Below are 21,158 nucleotides of genomic sequence, written 5' to 3'. Positions count from 1 at the left end.
GTAGTTGAAGGAAGGTACAGTATTAAAACTGAAAATTGCTACGTCAAGACGAAGAGACTAGCTGAGGACCACCGTACATCGAAGTTTCTCAGTTGTAGCAAGTAACCTGCTAATAATGGCAGAATAGCTATGATGATGATATGTTTAGCAATATTCACAAAAAAAAGAGAGAGAGAAATTAAAATAATAATTATCATAATCAAAACTCTCAATATTTTAGAATAATTTGAGTGGAAATTGAAAACGACTCCACTGTGTATATCCCTTTTGTAAACTCAATTTATATAAATACTTTTGACCCATATTAGAAATACAAGATAACGACATCAAACTCCAAGTTATTTGAAATAACTGTACAAAATCAGTCTCATTTATGAATATGGATTACTAGCATCAATTACCAACTTCGTTGGGTTAAATAATAATAATAATAATAATATGTTTCGTTAGTCAGTCATTTTTACTATCACTAAAGCGCTCTCTAATATCCGTGATTTTCGATGATTGTTATATTTATCTCGCCTCTTCCTCCCCAAGTTGCAGGGCTGAATTTGGATTTAAAGGGCATCGGAAGTGTCACTGCTTATCTTAGAGACCCCGAAAACTATGGATTCGGCACTAATATCGGTCACTTTCAATAAATGTCTATATCTCCTTCTCACCCATGTTGCAGCGCACGGCATCGGAAATTTCACTGTTTATCTCAACCTCAAAAACCATGGATTCAACATTGATAATAAGTCATCTTCAATCGTTTTTATGTATCTCCTTCCTCCCCCTCCCCAAGTTGTGGTGCTGAACTTGCATTTAAACGGGATCTGAACTATCACTGCTCACTTTAGCGACTCAAAAAAGTAGGGATTCAATACTAATATTTGGTCATCTATTGATCATTTTTATGTATCCCCCAGTTACGGGCTGAATTTGGTCATTAACGGTATTTCAAGTGTCAGCATTCACTCAGCGACCTCGAAGACTACGAATTCGACACTAATATTCGGCATTTTTGATCATTTTATATATTTCCCCTCCCCTCCCCTCCGCCAAGCTATGGGGCTGAATTTGGATTTAAACAGCATCGGAAGTTTCACTGTTTATCTCAAAAGCCTCTAAAACTATAGATTCCACTCTAATATCGGTAATTTTCGATCATTTTTAAATATCTGTTCTCTCACCCTCCTCTAAGCTGCACCGTCAAAGTGATATATCAGAAACCAATCGCAGGTCAGAACCTCACCTATGTTGAAAATTTGATTGAGATCGATTGGCTGATTCAAGAGTGATGAAGTCACAAAGACAGTCACTTATATTTTTAATTTTTCCATATGTATCTCTCTCCTTCCCCCTCCCCTACGTTGCGCCGTCAAAGTAAATTGACAAAAATAATTCCAAACCTGTGCTTCATCCATGTTGAAAATTTGATCGAGATCGGTCGGGTTTTTCAAGAGTTATTAAGTTTTATTTATTTTTATGTATACTTCTCCCTCCCTAGGTTCTATCATCAAAGTGAAACTATAAAAAAAAAATAAACAAATAAAAACAAAAAAAAAACTTTTGAGTTCCGTACCTCATACATGTTAAAATTTTGATTAAGATTGGTTGGGTGGTTCAAGAGCTATTAACTCACAAACTTAGTCACTTTTGTTTTTATTTATATTGTTTTTTGTACATCTCCTCCCCTACGTTGCTCCGTCAAAGTGAACTGACAGATAACATTCCAGGCTTGAACCTCATCTATGTTGAACTTTGATCGAGATTTGTCGTTTAGTTCAAGAGTTATTAAGTTTTATTTATTATTTTGTAACTAACTTCCTCCCCCTCCCCTAAGTTTTATCGTCAAAGTGAAATGATGAAAACACTCCCTGTCCCGAACCTAATCAATGTTGAAACTTTGGTCGAAATCGAGAGGGTGGTTCAAGAGATTAGGAGTCACAAACATAGTCACTTTCAATTTTATAATATAGGTTTACTGTTGTAGTATAATGTTATATCGCTCAATCCTCGATGTGCCGTATACCTAAAGAGGCTAAAAGTTATATTGATAAACAATTATTCAACGTATAAGCATCCGCCCATGAAATCAAATTTGCGGTCATATGCACTACATTTTTTGTCAATGTCATGAAAGTGTTATTTCGATATTAATTTTATGAGCACACATTTAAAAGTTTCCAACGGATATTGAGTCTCGGAGCCAAGGCCATACCCATGTGGTCGGCACCTATGGTGTAGGGAAGTTACCGATGTTCAATACTACATTTCTCTTTAGTTTTGGAAACAGAACACCACTAATATGCTTTGAAATGAAATGAAGTGTCTAGTTTAACGTCCCACGTTTATGCACCACGGCTAAGGGAGACAATGATGATGAGAAATGACTAAAATGGTGGAATGAAGAATGTCTGAGAAAACGGAAAAAAACTTTTAGAAAACCCACGCACACAGTGTTTGTTCACCAAAATAGGTCTCATGACGCAAGATGACACCTGTGTCTCTTGAAAATGAGCAATATCTACTGAAAACGCGAACAACCAACTCAGAAAACGATATACTGTATCTATATGCTACAGAGGCAGATTGACTCACACGGATTTTTACTGAAGCCAATAAATTCAAGTAAGAGATGTAATGATTTTTTGTATGCTTTTTTACATTCTATGTAAAAAATCATGTAGTACCGGTACTTGTGTAAGATTCTTGAGCGAGAGTCTTGGTCTTGGTCTTGCATGCAAGACTCTTGCAAAAACTGCAAGACCAAGACTCTTGCGCTCATCACTAATCGAGTGAGAAAAAAAAGTAAAAACTAAACTTCAAAATAGTTATTGACAGATTGATTGCCCAGAAGAACATGAAAAGTGATTTCATGTACGAATGAAATTGAGCATTTCTTTATGTGAGTACTTATTTTTATATGAAAGTATATACAGGGTGTTAATGAACTATACCGACAAACTGTAAGAGGTGATTCCTCACATCAAAATAAGAGAAAAAGTTCATATGGATAGGGATGTGCACGAGACAAGATTTGTGTCTGTCTCGTCTCGAAAATGTGCTGTAAATTGATGTCTCGACTCGAAAAATGTATGTTTCTCTATTGGAAGAACCGTGTCTCGACTCGAATTTTGTCAGGAAAATCCTGTCTCGACTCGTCTCCTGCACATCCCTATATATGGACCTAGGCGAAAAGTGCATAGTTTCAGAGCTAGGGTGTCCAAAGTCGCGCAAGAACTAAATTTCAAAAAAAGTCCTACTTCGAATTCCAGAAACTGTGGATGGTAGTCCTTAGCAGTGTAAAGGAAGCCACGCATACATAATCCAAAAGTGCATATTTCGTCAATTTTCAATAAGTGTACAGGGCATTCCCTGCAGGGTGTAATTCTCGCATATACTCTCAATAGAGTTTTCAGATATACCCTGATTTCATGTAGGGCCCAAAGTACTGGAGGTAAGCCTTCACAACTATGGACATCCAATGCTTCGGAAGGAAGTCGGAAGTGTTAGGAACCAGCAGCTTCATGTCGTTTTGTGTTTTGAATAACGTGTGATGCGATGTATTTCGTGACGGTATGTTTCACGTTTTCTTCACCTCTAAACGTGAAGGAAACCATTTCAGAATGCTTTCTCCTGCTGGCCATGCTGCTGATAATTCTAAACACTTCCGACATCGTGCAAAAGGATTCCATGTTCTTTGCTATCAAGGCTTATCGTTTGCTTACTTCGTACCAATCATAAAGTCAGAGCATATATCAAAATTCGGTTGATGGCATGCCAGGGAATTTCACCCTATATTGAATACTTTGTACACCCATTGAGCATTAATGAAATATGCATTTTTGGAATACGTATGCGTGATTTCCTTTACGCTAGTAAGGACTACCAACCATAGTTTCAAGAATTCGAAATAGGATCTCTTCAAATTTGGATTTTTCACGAATTTGGACAGCCATGCACTTTTCGCCATAGGTCCATATAAACTTTTTCTCTTATTTTGTTGTAAGGAATCACCTGTTACAGTTTGTCGGTATACTTCACTAACACCCTGTATATATATATATATATATATATATATATATATATATATATATATATATATATATATATATATATATATAGTTAATTGTTGATTTTTATTGTTATTCTTATTTAGAATACTGAAATAATTGCAGAATTATAATTTTCAAACGCCTGTGAACTACGCCTGTTAGCCACTGTCTAACACATACCGCCTTATGCAGAGTGGTTTTGACGTATGATTAGCTTCATACTAAATGCATGACTACTGCAGAAAACATATGTTAGTCGAACACTTTAGTATGCTACTAATCACGCGTCAGAACTATTCTGCATAAATCCCATAATGTTTTATTATTTTACTAGCATATATTACCCGCTTCGCTGGGTTGAAATGAAAATTTAAATGCGCAACTCCCTATCTCATGTGTTTAGTATCCGTGAAATATGCTGTTTTCGTTTTTAATCACATCGATTTAAACAGCCTCGGAAAGATCATTGATCATCTCAGCCACCCCCAGAACTATGGATTCGACACTAATATTGGTCATTTTCGATCATTTATATATATATATATATATATCCCTCCCCATGTTGCGGGCCATGGCATCGGAAGTGTCACCGTTCAACTCAGCGACCCCCAAAAAATGCGGATTCAACACTAATATCGGTCTTTTTCGATCATTTTAAATATGTCTCCCTCCCTTCCCCCAAGTTGCAGGGTTGAATTTGAATTTAAACGGGATCGAAAGTTTTACCGTTCATCTAAGCGACCCAGGAAAGTATAAATTCGACACTGATAGTGGTCATTTTTGATCAATTTTATATATTTCTTTCTCCCCTCCCCCAAGTGGCGGGGCTGATTTTCGATTTAAACCGGATCGGAAATGTCACTGTTCATCATAATGATCCCGAAAACTATGGATTAGACACTAATATTGGTCATTTTTTATTATCATTATATAAAGCTTCCTCTCACCCTCCTCCGTGCTGCGCCAGACGGCATCAGAATTGTCACTGTTAATCTCAGCTACTCCTAAAACTATGGATTCGACACTAAAATTAGTCATTTTCGATCATTTTAAATGTTTACCCCCTACGTTGTACCCCCTCCCAAGTATCATTCTGAACTTGTATTGAAACAGCATCAGAAGTGTCACTGTTTCTCTCATCGACCCCGAAAACTATGGATTCAACACTAATATCGGTCATTTTTGATCACTTCAAAATTTATCTCCCCCTCCCCTACGTTGCATCGTCAAAGTGAATAGCCTGAAGCAATCCCTGCTCCTAAACTCATGTATGTTGAAAATTTGATTGAAATCGGTCGGGTAGTTCAAGAGTGATGAAGTCACAAATGCAGTTATTTTTATTTTAATTTTTTCACATATATATATCCCCCTCCCCTTCCCCTACGTTGACTCATCATAGTGAAACGATAAAAGCACCCAAGGTACGACCCTCATACATGTTGGAAATTTGATCGAGATTGGTTGCGTGGTTCAAAATTATTAGGTTTTATTCGTTTTTATTTATGCGTCCCCCTCCCCTCCCTCTACCCTAGGATGTGCCGTTAAAGTGAAATTACAGAAATGTTCCCAGATTTAAACCTCATATATCTTGAAATTTGATTGAGATCGGTCAGATAGTTCAAGAGTTATTAAGTTACAAAACTAGTCACTTTCAGTCTTATATAAATTGATTTTTATATATCTCCCCCTTCTTCTCCAACCCCAGGTGGTTCCGTCAAACTTAAATCATAAAAACGATTCCAGGCCTCAACCTGATCTATGTTGAAAATTTGATTAAAATCGGTCTAGTGGTTCAGGAGTTATTAAGTCTTATTTATTATTTTTCTCCTTCCCCCTCCCCTCCCCCTCCCCTCAGTTCTACCATCAAGGCGAATAGCCTAAAACCAGCCCAGCCTTAAAACTCATCCATGTTACAAATTTGATCGAGATCGGTGGAGCGGTTCAGGAGATAGATTCACAAACAAAGATATATTCAATTATAAATATATACACAGAGAGAGAGATTACTAAGCCAACATGTACTTACGCAATTTAAAAATTATAAAACTTACGAGCCAGAAAAAAAAATAATAAACTGACTGGCGCTTTCCTTTACACAAAATCAGATAGAGCTAAATTGTAGTAACAGAACTTATTTTATTTTAGCACTAAATACATTTTGGACATAGTACATTATATACTTGCTTTATTACATCAACCCGTATGCAACAAAATACAGCCAACCATTCGTTGTAGACCTCCGAAAGACATACAAAACTAGTTTTAAATAATTTTCGCCAAATTTGGACTTACGCATTTCATGATCTCTGGTACGGTATTGTAACTGAAAATTGCATCTCTTGCAATATATATATATATATATATATATATATATATATATATATATATATATATATATATATATATATATATATATATATATATTTCTTGCACAAGTCGCATTTTATTTTACTTCACAATAAGTAATAAATAAAGGTTGAATCTGTGAAACGAAAGGGGCTGCTATGATCGTTAATAATAATAATAAAATAGTAATAGAATCACAATAACAATTATTTGAATAATCAAATTTGATTAACACAATTAATTAACTTAAGTAATGATAATCTCTTCATAAGGCCTTAGTGCTTCCTTTAGACTTGCATGAAAGAATATTAACTAACTGACTGAAAATATGTTGGAATGAGAGAATTATGGGAAATAGAAGTTACCCTGAATCAAAGCATATGTTTACAAATATAGTTACTTAATTGTTTTAAATTTGATATTTTCAGTTTATTTAAACCATTTTCTAACTTATGTATGATCAGTACCTGTTTTTTTTTTTTTTCGTATGGAGTATGTAAGGAAATAATGCATTATGTACGCAAATCGTATAATATAATTGATATAATCAGTGCATTTTTTTAAGAAATCGCTACTGGGAATCCAGGCACAAAAGGGCCATTGAAATAGTTGGCAAAATTGAAACGCATAGAGATTTTTGAAAGTGCATTTTTGTATAATGTACACTTTTGAAATAATGGCATACAAAATGATGTATTTGTCAGGCTTCTACTAACCGTTTCGTTTCCGATTCAACACATCGCCATCAATACAGGAGCGGACATTGTCTTCTTTACATTTTGGCTCACTGTCAGATCCGCCTTCACCGGTGCTTAAAGATAAAACCATACTTTGCTATCGTAACGAGATATTTTACTTCATCATTTATTTTTTATATCCTTTTTTTTAAGTTGGACATACACAGGACAAGGACAAAGAAACGCTACTGGTACAGATGGAGAGGATACAAAACACAGAATGCAAGACACAAACTACTGACCAAAGAAATAACAATACGTCAACTTGACTAAACATTTCCCTAACGAAATCATTTTATGTGCATACTTATGTATTCAATACTAAATATTATCACCAATACTTTATTTTTTTAAGAAACAATGTAATCAAAAATTTATATTTATGGTTTAAATCATAGCATGCAAGTATTTTTGTTAGTGGTTCCACTTATGCCATAATTTTTAAACACTTTAAATCTCAATCTGTTTCGCATTGTTTGATTCCTCTCCTGTTTTAAAGCGTGTTATTCTATGTGTAATTGGTTATTTTCTAGTATTATTTTCACACTTCAAATTTTAACCTGTCTCATAGTATTTGGTTTCTTACCTGTATTGAAGCGTTTTAGGCTATTTATTAATAGTTATACTATTGTTATTACTTTCACACTTTAAAGCTGAACCTGTTTCACACTATTTGGCTTATCACGTGCTTTAAAGCGTGTTATCCCAGTTGTTATTAATTATACTCCTGCTATTGTTTTCACATTCTATACCTGAATGTCTCCTGATTTTTTTTTTCATGTTTAGAATATAATTGAGTAAGTTTCTTATCTAGTTACCATAGGTTTGACGGAGCCGTTAATGCTATTAGCAGTGTTAACACCTGTATTACTGTCACAGACCGAATAAAGGACACTGTCTGATAACATATCACAACAGAGGCCTATGCGATATAAATATTTTGATTTTGAATATAACAGCATATTCAAGTAGAGAAAACTTCACAAACTACCTCTTTTTATACATACCACTATCAGGCCTGCTCTCCAGTCTGTCCTATTGCTTCAAGAACTCCGCTACAGCCGATCTTGGGTCATAGTTTGCAGCACCTGCTCCATTTAGCGATATCATAAGCAGATCATTAGTCATGTTTTCACTTATCGACAAAAATGAATACTTCGAAGCTGGTTGTAGTGTGAAACAGCTCGTTCGACTGACATTCTGTGAGACGATATTGCAAGTAAGGCAGCAAGAAGTTTCTGCAGGATTCCAGGGGAGCCTGGTAATAGTCTCCTCAGTCTCACAGAATATTTCATTACTGCATCAGCACTATCCACTAGTAATGGTACTTCTTAAATTCCTGGCCAGCTATCGCATACATTTGAGGCAAAAGTCTGTACTTGTTCTTTTCCAAATATTGCTCCTACTAATGGACGAGCAGCATTTATCATCGACTGTACTGAAGATGCGGATAAAGTAATTTGAATGGAGTTCAGAATGTCGTCATCTTCTATGTTCAGTTGAATACCAAGGAAGTTTAAGCAAGACTGCACTATTTCTCTTCGAACAGCTTCCCAGTTTCTGTTGCGGTGAGTCACATGCATATTATGAGTTGTGCGTCACTGTCGCCTCTGTTCATTGTCATCCACGTTGTTGCTAACTACGCAGTCCTCCTTTTCAGCGGGAAAGAGATACTCCAACATTCAATTCAGTTTCCTTAATGCTGCATCCCTTGCTATAAGGATATCAGACAGTAGAAGATTAGACCGTTGAAGAATTTTCTGCATCTATTGGAAAATACTGGTGATGTCACACATGTGAACTGTTAACTTAAACTGCATTGAATTTTCGGCTCACGCGTCTAACGTTCCTTTGGCAGCAGCTCAATCCTTCGTTCCCCTTTCCCTGACAACTGCCTCCCAAACCATCTTTTATTCAGGTAACTTGTGGAGTACGGCGGTAATCCATGTATGCAGGCGTTCAGCAAGTCATACCTCGAAGTAGACAGGAAAAGTATGGAAATTAGGCATTGTTTTGTGCAGCATTTTTTGTTTTTATTTTCGATGTTCTAAAGTACATTGCAACACTTTTCAAACTTGGCAGCCAATGTGTCATTTCAGACACAGACCAACATGTCCTCCATTGCAAGATCGGATCTGTAGCAAACACACCAAACAATAAGGGTATTGTGCCGTACGTAATTTCTTGCAAGTTGCCATAATCCTCCGTCCTTCCTTGTGTTCGCAGATTCACCATCTGTAGTTAGCCCTAGAAGAGCTTCTGTATGCAGAGTTTCTGAAATTTCTGGATAGCCTTTGCTGCACAGTCCAACAAACCTTGTGCACCGCACTCATCAGGCTCGACAACAAATAAAAATATTTTTTAACAGAAAAATTATTACCTGAGACTATAACTCCGAAAAGAAGCGTTTGTGCAAAAGTGTCCTACTGTTCGGGATGCATGCACGAAAGCATTTGTTGTTTGTTTAGAGGAATGAATCGGAACCTGGTTAAAATATAGCTAATTTAATTAACAAACTATTTAATATACATTAGTGGACACAGGTATGTACTGTATGTGAAGTTCTCACTGAATGTTTTTATTGCACCACAATAGTTCGACACAAGACACATCCACCACACACGTTTCAACTGTCTAAAAAAACACACACACACTGCCCTTCGTGGCGGCTCATGTTCACTTTCTACAAAAAAAAGGGGGGAGAAAAAAGGCCACCCTCCGAGAGCGAAGGGAGCCAAGGACACTGACCATAGCCTGGCATCTATTCTGTTACGTTATAGCTGTTCAGACTTAATATTTTGTAAAGAAAAAAAAATACACTCAACATACGCCGCCCACCTTGAAATATCCATATTTCAACACAAATCCCAGTATCGAAGATCTTAATATTGACAATAGATGAAATAAAAATACTAAAGTTACAATACTACGCAAATAAATGCTAGAATAAACATACTAAATGAGCAATTACTTGTCTTCAGATTAAACTGTTGATGACTCCGTTTCGTCGAAAGGCAATAGGGACAACTTCACTATCGGCCTCTTGTAGAGTCTGTCAGATGTTTTCACTGTCACCGTACGCACGAGACCATCTTTTCCTGGGTGAATCTCAACGATGCTGCCAAGTTTCCACAGTTGCGGGGGTTGGTTGGTCTCGCGAAGGATCACCATGTCATTTGGTTTGAGGTTGGCAGTTTCTTTGCACCATTTTGGTCTTCGTTGAAGTTGCGACAAATACTCGGAAGATCACCGTCTCCAAAAGTGCTGCGTTAGTTGTTGAGTCAGTTGCCATATTGTGAGACGATTCACCTTTGTACCTATGAAATCCGCTTGTAGTGGAGCTAACAATGCGTCGCCAGTTAAAAAATGACCGGGTGTGAGGGCCCTAAGATCACTAGGATCAGCTGACATGGGGGTTAGTGGTCGCGAATTAAGACATCCTTCCACCTGAACTAGCACAGTTATCATCTCTTCGTATGTCAGCACTGCATTCTTCAAAATGCGTTTCAAATTATACTTCATCGACTTGATGTTGGATTCCCACAATCCCCCAAAATGAGGTGAGGCTGGAGGGTTGAAATGCCACTGGATTCCAAGTGAACTCAAATAATCACTTGTTGAATTTGAAACTCCTGTCGGCGCCACTATTGTCAAAAGATCCTTCAACTCACGATTCGCACCTACAAAGTTTGTTCCGCAGTCACTGTATATGTCACTTGGCTTCCCTCTACGCGCCATGCAACGTTTAAGCGCAGCGAGAAAGGCTGAAGTAGATGCTTCGGTCACTAGTTCAATATGCACGGCCTTTGTACTGAAGCATACAAACAATGTAATATACCCCTTATATGTCTTGGCAGACCTCCCCTTTGTGTTCTTCAACAACACTGGGCCAGTGTAATCTACCCCACACTGGTTAAACGGCCTACTTGGAGTTACACGCCCAGCGGGCAATTGTCCCATGAGCTAAGTTGTATTAGCTCGAGAGAATCAGTGGCAGGTTATACACTGCCTCACAATCAGGCGCACCTTATCTCTTCCTCTTAGTATCCAGTACTTCTGTCGAAGAACTGACAGAAGTAGCTGTTGACCAGCATACAAACTTTTTACATGTTCGTCACGCACAATGAGTTCGGTTAAAGTATGTTTCCGTGGCAGTAGAATAGGATGCTTCTCGTCAAAATCTAATTGTGTCCTTTGCAGCCTTCCTCCTGCCCTAAGCAGACCCTTATTGCCTATGAATGGATGCAGACAAAGTAATTTACTTTGTGCTGGTACGTCACCGTTTTCCTTAAGACATTTCAGCTCTAGAGAAAATTCCTCCTCTTGTACCAACCGAATCCAGCAAAACAATGCTTCCTCTAACTCACTCGCAGTCAAGGGTCCGTGTAGCCTTGCGTCAGGTTTACTCCTTGAATTATTTATAAATCGTTTGCACCAAGCTGTCACACGGTTTAATCTTGCTACCGAAGAGTAGTTTGAAAGAAGGCTAATATCTGCCTTGGCGTGCATTGTAGTAACTGACGTCTTTTGTTCAACAATCACTGCATCTGAGGTTTCATCGTTAACATCTACAGCTGGCACTGTTTCTGCTGCTAACCACTCTGGGCCCGTCCACCACAATCGATGATTGATCAGCTCGGACGGTCTAACACCACGACTCGCACAGTCTGCAGGATTGGTCTCACTGTTCACGTGATACCACTTGATGTTACTTCTTTGTTGCACTTCACTTACTCGATTTGCCACGAATGTCTTCCATCTACTTGGGCATGACGCAATCCAAGCAAGGGCTACCGTCGAATCAGAATAGGCACTCGTGCTGACTATTTCGACTTTAAGGGATTGAGATACAAAGTCTATTACTTTCACTAGGAGCACTGCGGCACATAGTTCAAGACGTGGCAGCGTTTGTCTTTTGATAGGGGCCACCTTTGTTTTTGCACTTAGCATGTTCACTGCAATGCTTCCGTCATTTCGCACACATCTCACATACACTACAGCAGCATACGCAGTCTCTGACGCGTCACAGAACCCAACGAGATGGACTTCCCTTGTATCGTGTGGAATGGCACATCTTTGGATTCTCACTTCCTGCAGCAGTGGAAGTTCATCGCAATAGTCATGCCATTGTTTGATGATGTTGCTTGGAAGTGGGTCATCCCAGCCAATTCCTAGCTTCGAGATCTCCTGCATGAGAAGTTTGGCCTTTATGGTAGTAGGAGCTAGCCACCCCAATGGATCAAATAGTTTGGCCAAGCCAGAAAATAACTGTCTCTTCGTAACACTATTACGAGTCTTTGGTACGGTGATTTTGAAGCAGAATGTATATTGAGACGGACACCACTGCACTCCTAATGCCTTGATAGCATCATTATCATCCCAAGGATCTATCGCGTTTGTTTCTCTTAAATGACTTGGAATGGACTCTAAAACACTTGGTTCATTACTCGCCCACTTGCGCAATTCAAACCCTCCCTTTTCTAACAGTTGTACTAGTTGTGAATGCAGATGAATTGCTTCTGTCACCGAGTTACTCCCAGTTAGACAATCATCCATGAAGAAATCGTTAAGCACAACTGGTGATGCTAACGGGAAGTTGTGTCCTTCGTCGACGGCCAGCTGCTGGAGACATTTTGTTGCTAAGAATGGTGCTCATGCGGTCCCATATGTGACTGTGAGGAACCTGTAGTCTTGAATAGGCTGTTTCGGATCCGATCTCCACACAATGCGTTGAAAGTTTGCGTCTTCTTGCTTCACGCGAATTTGCCTGAACATCATTTTTGCGTCTGCACATAGGGCCACCGGGTGAGTTCGAAAACGCAGCACAATAGACGTGAGATCCTCTTGCAACCTTGGACCGACCATGAGAGTTTCATTCAATGACACACCTGTCGTGGTTTTTGCACTAGCATCGAACACTACACGCAGTTTAGTAGTTGTGCTACTCTCCTTTAAAACGGTATGGTGAGGAAGGTAGCAACTTGTTGTTGGGGACACACTGTCTTCACTTGGTGAAATAGTTTCCATGTGACCGAGTTCTAAATATTCTGCCATAAACCTGCAATATTTTTCCTGATAGCCAGGCCACTGTACAAACTTTCTCTCTTGTTGATGGAGTCGTTTCACTGCTATATCACGAGAATAGCCAAGGTCAGAGTGATTGGTCTTGAACGGTAGGCTAACTTCATATCGACCAATAACTCTTCGATGCGTCGCTGCAAAATGTTCTTCACATTCCTTTTCTTCTACTGTTAAGGGACGCACAAACGGTACTTCTTCGATCTCCCACAATCGCCTCAATGATACATCTAGATCACAGCACACATGAAATGCGGATACTGCCGATGAACCACTGCAATTCACTTTCCCCGATAACACCCAACCCAGTGCCGTTTCCAATGCGATGGGCGCACCTTGAGAGCCCATGCGTTTGCCTCCTTGGACGAGTAATGGAAACACGTCCGCACCGAGTAGTATGTCCACACCACTTGTTTTGTAGAACCCCGGATCAGCCAGATCTAAATCCTTGATATGGACCCACTCATTAACCCTAGTGAGAGCCTGTCTAGGCATATCTCCAGTCACTGTTGTTGAATATTCACCGTTATTGTATCTTGACTTAAAAGCAAGATCTATAACTGCACGTGAATTGCATGCACTACTGGAAGCTATTCCCGAAATAGTTATATTTGCACTACGTCTTGGGAGTCCCAGCGCTTGAGCACACCGTTCAGATACAAAACTTACCTCTGATACACAGCCAAGTAATGCTCGAAAAGATTGAAATTGCCTTCTGTTGTTTTTAACCTTTACCACTGCTGTGGACAGCAACACTTGAGGAAGAACAGTTATCATTGTTCCCCCATCAGCTGCTACGTGGGAAGACACATCTTGAGCGCACTGGGAGTAAGAATCACCTTCGGGCTTCCTGTCAAAATGTAGTAACGTACGATGCAGCTTTGTACAGCGATGATACCCACCTGATTTACACTGAGCAAGTTTATGTGTTCCTTTTAGGCAATTGAAGCACAAAAGCTTACCTTTTACAAAGGAATGTCTGTCGTCTACTGACATTTGAACGAAATCCTTGCATTTATGCAGCGCGTGCTGCAGTCCACACTTCACACATGTCACATCTGCCGAAGCATGATACGCCACTGTCCTGCTCTTTCCGGACGAACTTGCCGATTTATGAGCCTGAGGTTTATTCGATTTGCTTGTCGCGGAAGCCGCGAGTGTGCGCGATCTCTGGTTGAGAAACTGCGATAAGTCTGCGAAAGTTGGAAGTTCGTTCGAGTTAATTGATAGCTCCCATTGTTCTCGCGAATCACTATCCAGTTTTTCAGTTATGTGGTACACTAGTATAGCATCCCAATGCTCCACAGGAATGTCGAACACTTTCAGAACTCGCACACATTCATTAGTTGTATCCACAAGCCGTCTTAGAGAAGCTGGTGAATCGGCTACTGCACACGGTTGACGAATCAGTCTTTGTATTGTATCATTTACGAGTTCGCGTTTATTCTGGTACCGAGCATTGATTATTTCCCACGCCTCTGTGTAATTTTGATCGGTCACCGACAATGATTGTACAAGTATTGCCGCTTCGCCACGCAAAGATGCCTTCAAATACTGAAGCTATTGCGCTCCACTCAGTAATGTATTACTATCCACGGATGCCACGAAAAGATCCCGAAACGACAGTCAATCTTTTAAGGAACCATCAAATGTTGGTAATTCCAACTTCGGTAATCGCACTTCACTCAGTTTTGAACAGGTTACGTTTTCATTTGATGTTGATGAAACACTTTCTGATTGTTTCATTGCCACCAATTTATCAAATAATTCGTCCACTCTGTCTTGCATTGTTTCTATTTCTTTGTCGTACGTATCAAATGTCTCTTGATCACAGGTTCTTGTAAGATCTAACACAAGTTTTTTACAGTCATCTGCTAGTTGATTCGCCTTCTCTATGTAAGTATTAACTAATGCTTTATTGAAGGACTCACTGTTTATTTTATTCTCCAAACGCGTTATTTCGCGTTTGGTGACAGTTTTGGAAGCAAGTAATTGTTCCATCATTGGTCACTCTTCACTGCACGGCTAAACAAACAAGGAGGGGGGGGGGACGAGACACAGGCAGTTCAGCTGTTGCACAAATTACGCTGGTGTTCTTTACAATTTCACTTTTCTTTCTTCTTTGAAACACACTAAAAAGACAATACCATATATACACACAGTTCAAAATATTGCTCTGTTTTATTCTTTACGATTTTTTGTAATAGCAAAATCCAGCCCGGAGGACCAAATGTTCGGGATGCATGCACGAAAGCATTTCCTATTATTTACTAAACCTTCCCTGCGTCTCGTTACTTGTTGTTTGTTTAGAGGAATGATCGGAACCTGGTTAAAATATAGCTAATTTAATTAACAAACTATTTAATATACATTAGTGGACACAGGTATGTACTGTATGTGAAGTTCTCACTGAATGTTTTTATTGCACTACAATAGTTCGACACAAGACACATCCACACACACGTTTCAACTGTCAAAAAACACACACACACACTGCCCTTCGTGGCGGCTCATGTTCACTTTCTACAAAAAAAGGAAGGGGAGAAAAAAGGCCACCCTCCGAGAGCGAAGGGAGCCAAGGACACTGACCATAGCCTGGCATCTATTCTGTTACGTTATAGCTGTTCAGACTTAATATTTTGTAAAGAAAAAAATACACTCAACACCTACACTTTTCGTCTTTCTTAGTGTCACGAATCACCTCCCAAACGTTGTCGGTGTTACTTTGTAGCACCCTGTATATTTTAGGATAATACGAAATTTTTGCACACACAGCGAGATACATAGGTAATGATTTCGTGTTGATATTCCTATTCTTAATTTGTATCTTAGAGGTACTTAATTGTAGATAAATGCACAGCTCTTATTTACCGTTTTCTGAGAAAATTTCGCAAAATATGATTTTAGTTCACCTTAATGCATTTTGAGTCAAGCTTTGACCAGAAATCGCTGCATTGCATTTATAGTTCGAGTATAATACCGCATTAACGTGAACCTGGACCGAGAAATGCACCATTGCTTATGAAATCAATTTTTTGAGGGCATTAATATTCTATGTTGTTCGAAAGGCGAGACATGTGTAATGATTTCATATTGGTGCGCCCCTTTAATGTAGTTTGAGTCCAAATTTGCTCACTAATCGATGTGTTTATAGCCATAATGATTATGTCCCATAAGGTAAACTGCACAGAGGAGTGCAACATAGCTTATGAAATACCATTGTTTTTTTTTTTTTTTTTTTTTAAATGTACTGTTTTGTCGAAATGACGGCTTGTGTAAATATTTTGCATCGCTACACCTTTCTTATTCAGCACCACAAATGTGTTGAGGGCCACACTCCATAGCTGTCTTAGCAAATTTCTACACACATTAACGCAACGCAAAATTCTAAATGTCAGTATAACTACTATAACGATTACAAACTAAATCGCAAATTTTGCGTTGCGTTGTGTTGTGTTGACTCCCACCGTTATATAATGTGCTTATTAGTTGTAGATAAATTTATAAGGTTTCATTCTTTGGAAAATAATTTTTGCTTATAGAATATAGTTAATTAATAGCTTGAAAGCGTTGCGTAGAACAAAAGCAGATAAAAAAAAATGAATTTCTCTTCCTAGTAAATTGTGTATAAAATGTCTTCGTGTCTAATCACTTTTCTCTACGAAACTGACGTGGCAACATCGTAATATGATCTGTCATTTATTGAGACTCAGTGTTGTGACAATTACGCTCACACACTTAATTAATTGTTCATATATTCAAATTAAAACATCGTTATATGTAAATTCAATTTATTTTAAAAAGTCAAGGAAAATTTTATTTTGTTTCATTTAGCAGCCAAGCGAACCTCTTTCATTTGTCCCAGGTAAAGAAGTTTCTCTGCTTTTCAGAAAGAAAAAAAACATAAGACGGTAACCGCACTAATTGACCACCCACTTTTCTACCTCGCCAGTCGATGGTATTGTTACTCCAGCCATACTGTCGCACTACCTAAGTACCTCGATATCGCAAATATCACGTCACAGACACACAGGAACCAAAATTTTTTATCTACAATCTTCGCAAGTGCTTATGAAACGCTTTAACATCACGTACGAGCCCAGAACAGACGCTAGAAACCCAAGCCAAATTATCAACCGATTTTTGGGAAATGGTGTCACGAACTTAAAGCGGCGAATCAGAATCCGAAATTCAAAATTCACAAAGAGAAGAATGAAGCGTCTATTTTTTTAAAAAAATAAAGAAAGCTGGGAGAACGCCTACACGGAAAGGATGTTACTCTAAGTCGACACTTCATCGTGAAAACATCACCAACACGCGATTCATAAGCGTACGTCAACTCATATGTACATATATATATATATATATTTAAGTGTTTAAATTTCAGAAAAATGGCTAGCTAGACACCCGTTAGCAGCCAGTTACTTAAATCACGCGTTATCCACAGCAACTTCGTCGTTACAAGATTATTTATACAAATATTTAAAACATCGACAGATAATTCTTATCATCTTACGGTAACGCTACATAAATGGTGATGTTGAAGTGAGTCTGTGATTCTATATACGTTGATTTCCCGCATAAAGTGCAAAGACAGGAAAAGTAGTGCGATGTATGGCGGATATATATATAAACTGTGCGAGTGAAATTTAAGTGCAGATGGATTTGATAAGTGACGCATCGTTGCATTTCAACAACATGGAGATGAAGGACGGAGACACGGGTTCGATCCCCGATACTTGGAACAGATGCCTTGCCACACGAAGACCCAGACGCTTCAGACAAACGTGGACCTCTTCTCCGGGAGTTGAATCCAGAGGACAGCGGGGTCTGAGAAGGGACATTAGGAAGCATTGTGACGGTCAGTTAAGTACAGTGCAGTTTTCTTCTGAAGTGTGGAAATATAAGCGGAAGGACTTATTAAGGTAGGACAAAGTATTCTGCTATTTTCTTTATTGAAGAAGGACTATGGCCAATATTTCCGTGATTCGTGATCTCCATACTCACCTTTTCCTAGAAACTTCGGGACATTGTTTATTCATACGGAACTGTCCGTAAACATTTAGAGCATTTTTTTTTCTTTCTTTTTAAAAGAAGTAAACAAATAGCCTAATGCCTTGGTTGCATTTCCAAAATTAATTCACTGATATAGGAACTGTTAATTTCATTCTTGAATAAGTACCATAAAATTTTTGATTATTTTACTAGTGAAATTTGTATACTTTGATTTGATCTTCAATCATGCATTTATTTGTAATCGTAATGTGTCAATATTTAGATCCTTGAAGCCGTCATTATAATCATTTATATGCAATCCAGTATTTATTTATATCAAGTATGGATTATTTCTCTTTTAAACATAAATCGCGTTTAAGATGTGTGAATGTAATGTAATTTCTGTTTTGAGTAAACTATGATTTAGCGTCAAAGTCTAGTTTTTCAAATTTTAACATTTGTATAGGTTGTGTTAGGGAAATATGTGTCAGAGCGGTAAACAGGCTTAATATGATTTTATTGTAACTTGTCAATTTTTATTATACTCATTCTTAAAAGAAACAATCAAGATAAAGGTTCCAAAGACGTGCTATGTTGAGTAAGTTTCAGACAAATAAGTGTAAACACTCTTATCCCGTAATATCGTTAGAGTCTCGTAAATAAGGTAAACAAATTTAAGATACTCGAGTAAATCCCTTCGGAGGTACCTATCTGAGCAACGAACGCAGATAGGGTCCATGGCTATGGAGAAACGTTTATTCGCAAAATAAGGAATCAGTGAGAAAATCAGAAAGCGTCGACAATGTAATTATTTTGATCAATTGGCCAAATTATAATAATAGCAGTACTATATATATATATATATTTCTGTGTAGTGCATTTGGATATGAAATATTTGTGTAGTTAGTGTTGTGTAACGATTTTTATTGTGAATGGTATTATTTTCCAACTGATATAATATGTATACAAAGCTATGTTTGGTTTATGCAATTTTTTTAATATTGAAAATTCAGTAGAGTTCATTAGAAACAGTGCACTAAATTTTCTCAAAAGCATACTATCGCTTCTAAACTATTTCTCCAGTAAGTCTTGCAAGCAACCTAAATCATTAATTCTTTCATTCCGCAATCCGATTCTTAAACTTATTTCCATTTCTTTTATTAATAAAAAGAGGTAGTAACTGTGGGCGAATTACTTAATAGTCGTTTATGCCTAGGGGAAAAACAATAAATCATTTTGTTAATTAATATTCAGTTTAATAGAAATTTTTGTTTGTATAACTACGTCATGGTAATTATAAAGAATCGAATATCGTCAGTTTAGTTGAGTAGAAATAGATTGTTGCTAAATTTTACAGTCAAGATTAAATAATTTGAATATTACGTTGTACAGTGAAGAATGTGTTAAGAGAAATCATATTATTTGGTCAAAACAGTCAAAAGTCTGATTCATTTTCAGTAAAGTCAATTAATTCATTTTTTTGTAAATCCAAATTAACTTTCTTATTGATTTTTGTAAATATAACCTTCTTTCTCGTTAAATTTATTAAAAGTCTATTTGACGTTAGAACCAAAGCATTTATGTGGTTATTATTTCAAAGATATGCCTATTTCTTTAACCGGTATTAGCATACCTAGAAGAACTGAAAAAGTTGAAATACGGTTACATTGACCATCAGAAATTTCTTATCTAAATTAACTCATTTTTTTTTTACTTTAAATTAAACTTTCCTTATTTGTTGCTTTTTTTTTAACTATTTTTGCTATCTCCACACACTTCGGTGACAGAGTGATAGTCAGTGTAGCCAACTGAACAAGCCATTAGCGAAAAATCTTTCTTTCAGCTTTGCAGCTTGTGAGATTTTTGCTCCGCATGTTTAAATCACTTAACCATTAACTACGCACCTGTTTTCCTAGCGCCTTGGAGACACCGTTATGGGGAAAACAGGATCGATTAGACTTAGGTCATCTTTCGTTATATATATCATTTTTTTAATTCCTAACCATCTTAGCAAAACTGTATCTTTACCTTGGAGAACTGAAGTTCGAGCCCCGTGGAGTCAACTTCAATTCTCCAAACTCTCATTCATTTTTTTTTATTTGTGTAATAGGCAGATGAGTTGTCGCTCATCAATACCATTCACTTTTCAAGTACAAGGTCAGGTATTCATTTCTCTGATGCATATTAGGCTCATCCATGAGTGCCTTAATTATTCGTTCTAGTTCAGATTAAATATGCAAATTAGAGATAAGGAATCGAATTCCGAAAACAATACGTTTCATATTCCTCGTCGCCCGAATACGTAAGATCTGCTTATTCGTAATATCACGCAGTAATTCTATTTGGCAGCCCGAGCAGAAATTTTCCTTTCATTGTTAGTAATTTTCAATCGTTATAAAACTTGGCTTCCAATACCGGAACCCCCAGTGTAACAAGAAATGGCGCAACCGAACAGGGACCAAAGTACAGTGTTACAAGAAATGGCGCCCGAACAGGGACCAAAGTATAGTGTTACAAGAAATGGCTTCCCGAACAGGGACCCGAATGCGTAGTTAATTTTATTTAAAGGACCCGAATGCGTAGTTAATCTTATTTCAGGAACCCGAATGCGTAGTTAATCTCATTTGAAGGACCAACATGCGTAGTTAATTTTCTTTCAGGACCGAAAAGCGTAGTAAGCGTTAAAAAAAAAAAGTAGGAAATCTAGTTTGGAGAAGCTTACATAGTAAATTTCGAACAGCGAACGAAAACAGTAATCAAGTCTATTCCGTAATACTAAAATTAAGAATGGGAAGCGTGATAGGAAATTAGGTAACTTTGTATTCAAAGAAGCATTATTTCGAGATTACCCGTAGGGAACGATTAAGCGTTCTACTCCCCCTCGCAACCAATTTTATTTCATTTCAGCACATGCGTAAATAATAATAATAATAATAATAATAATAATTGTTCTTACCTC

At 37.7% G+C, this 21,158-nt stretch overlaps 3 protein-coding genes across 3 annotated transcripts; all 3 read right to left on the bottom strand.

The window, feature by feature from the left end:
- Window positions 1-10,372: 10,372 nt before the first annotated feature.
- LOC145687556 (uncharacterized) lies at window positions 10,373-11,086 on the bottom strand. The gene has a single exon (XM_081761022.1). The coding sequence runs from the start codon at window positions 11,084-11,086 to the stop codon at window positions 10,373-10,375; it is 714 nt and encodes a 237-aa protein (XP_081617148.1).
- A 27-nt stretch (window positions 11,087-11,113) lies between these two features.
- On the bottom strand, window positions 11,114-12,682 carry LOC145687555 (uncharacterized). The gene has a single exon (XM_081761021.1). It carries the CDS (start codon window positions 12,680-12,682, stop codon window positions 11,114-11,116), a length of 1,569 nt encoding a protein of 522 aa, XP_081617147.1.
- A 96-nt stretch (window positions 12,683-12,778) lies between these two features.
- On the bottom strand, window positions 12,779-15,205 carry LOC145687554 (uncharacterized). The gene is made up of 2 exons (XM_081761020.1): window positions 14,909-15,205; window positions 12,779-14,764 (listed from the first exon to the last, which is right to left on the bottom strand). The coding sequence occupies exons 1-2, from the start codon at window positions 15,203-15,205 to the stop codon at window positions 12,779-12,781; spliced, it is 2,283 nt and encodes a 760-aa protein (XP_081617146.1).
- Window positions 15,206-21,158: the final 5,953 nt, after the last annotated feature.

Source organism: Thermobia domestica, chromosome 6, assembly GCF_964235325.1.
Source record: "Thermobia domestica chromosome 6, izTheDome1.hap1.1, whole genome shotgun sequence".
Taxonomy (NCBI): Eukaryota; Metazoa; Arthropoda; class Insecta; order Zygentoma; family Lepismatidae; genus Thermobia; species Thermobia domestica.
This window is presented reverse-complemented; position numbering and strand designations above follow the sequence as displayed.

Coding starts and splice junctions, on each gene's coding strand:
- LOC145687556 (XM_081761022.1), bottom strand. CDS start 11,086: ATGGGACAATTGCCCGCTGGGCGTGTAACTCCAAGTAGGCCGTTTAAC.
- LOC145687554 (XM_081761020.1), bottom strand. CDS start 15,205: ATGGAACAATTACTTGCTTCCAAAACTGTCACCAAACGCGAAATAACG. Junction 14,765..14,908: donor CATCAACATCAAATGAAAAC/GTAACCTGTTCA, acceptor GGAGCGCAATAG/CTTCAGTATTTGAAGGCATC.
- LOC145687555 (XM_081761021.1), bottom strand. CDS start 12,682: ATGGATGATTGTCTAACTGGGAGTAACTCGGTGACAGAAGCAATTCAT.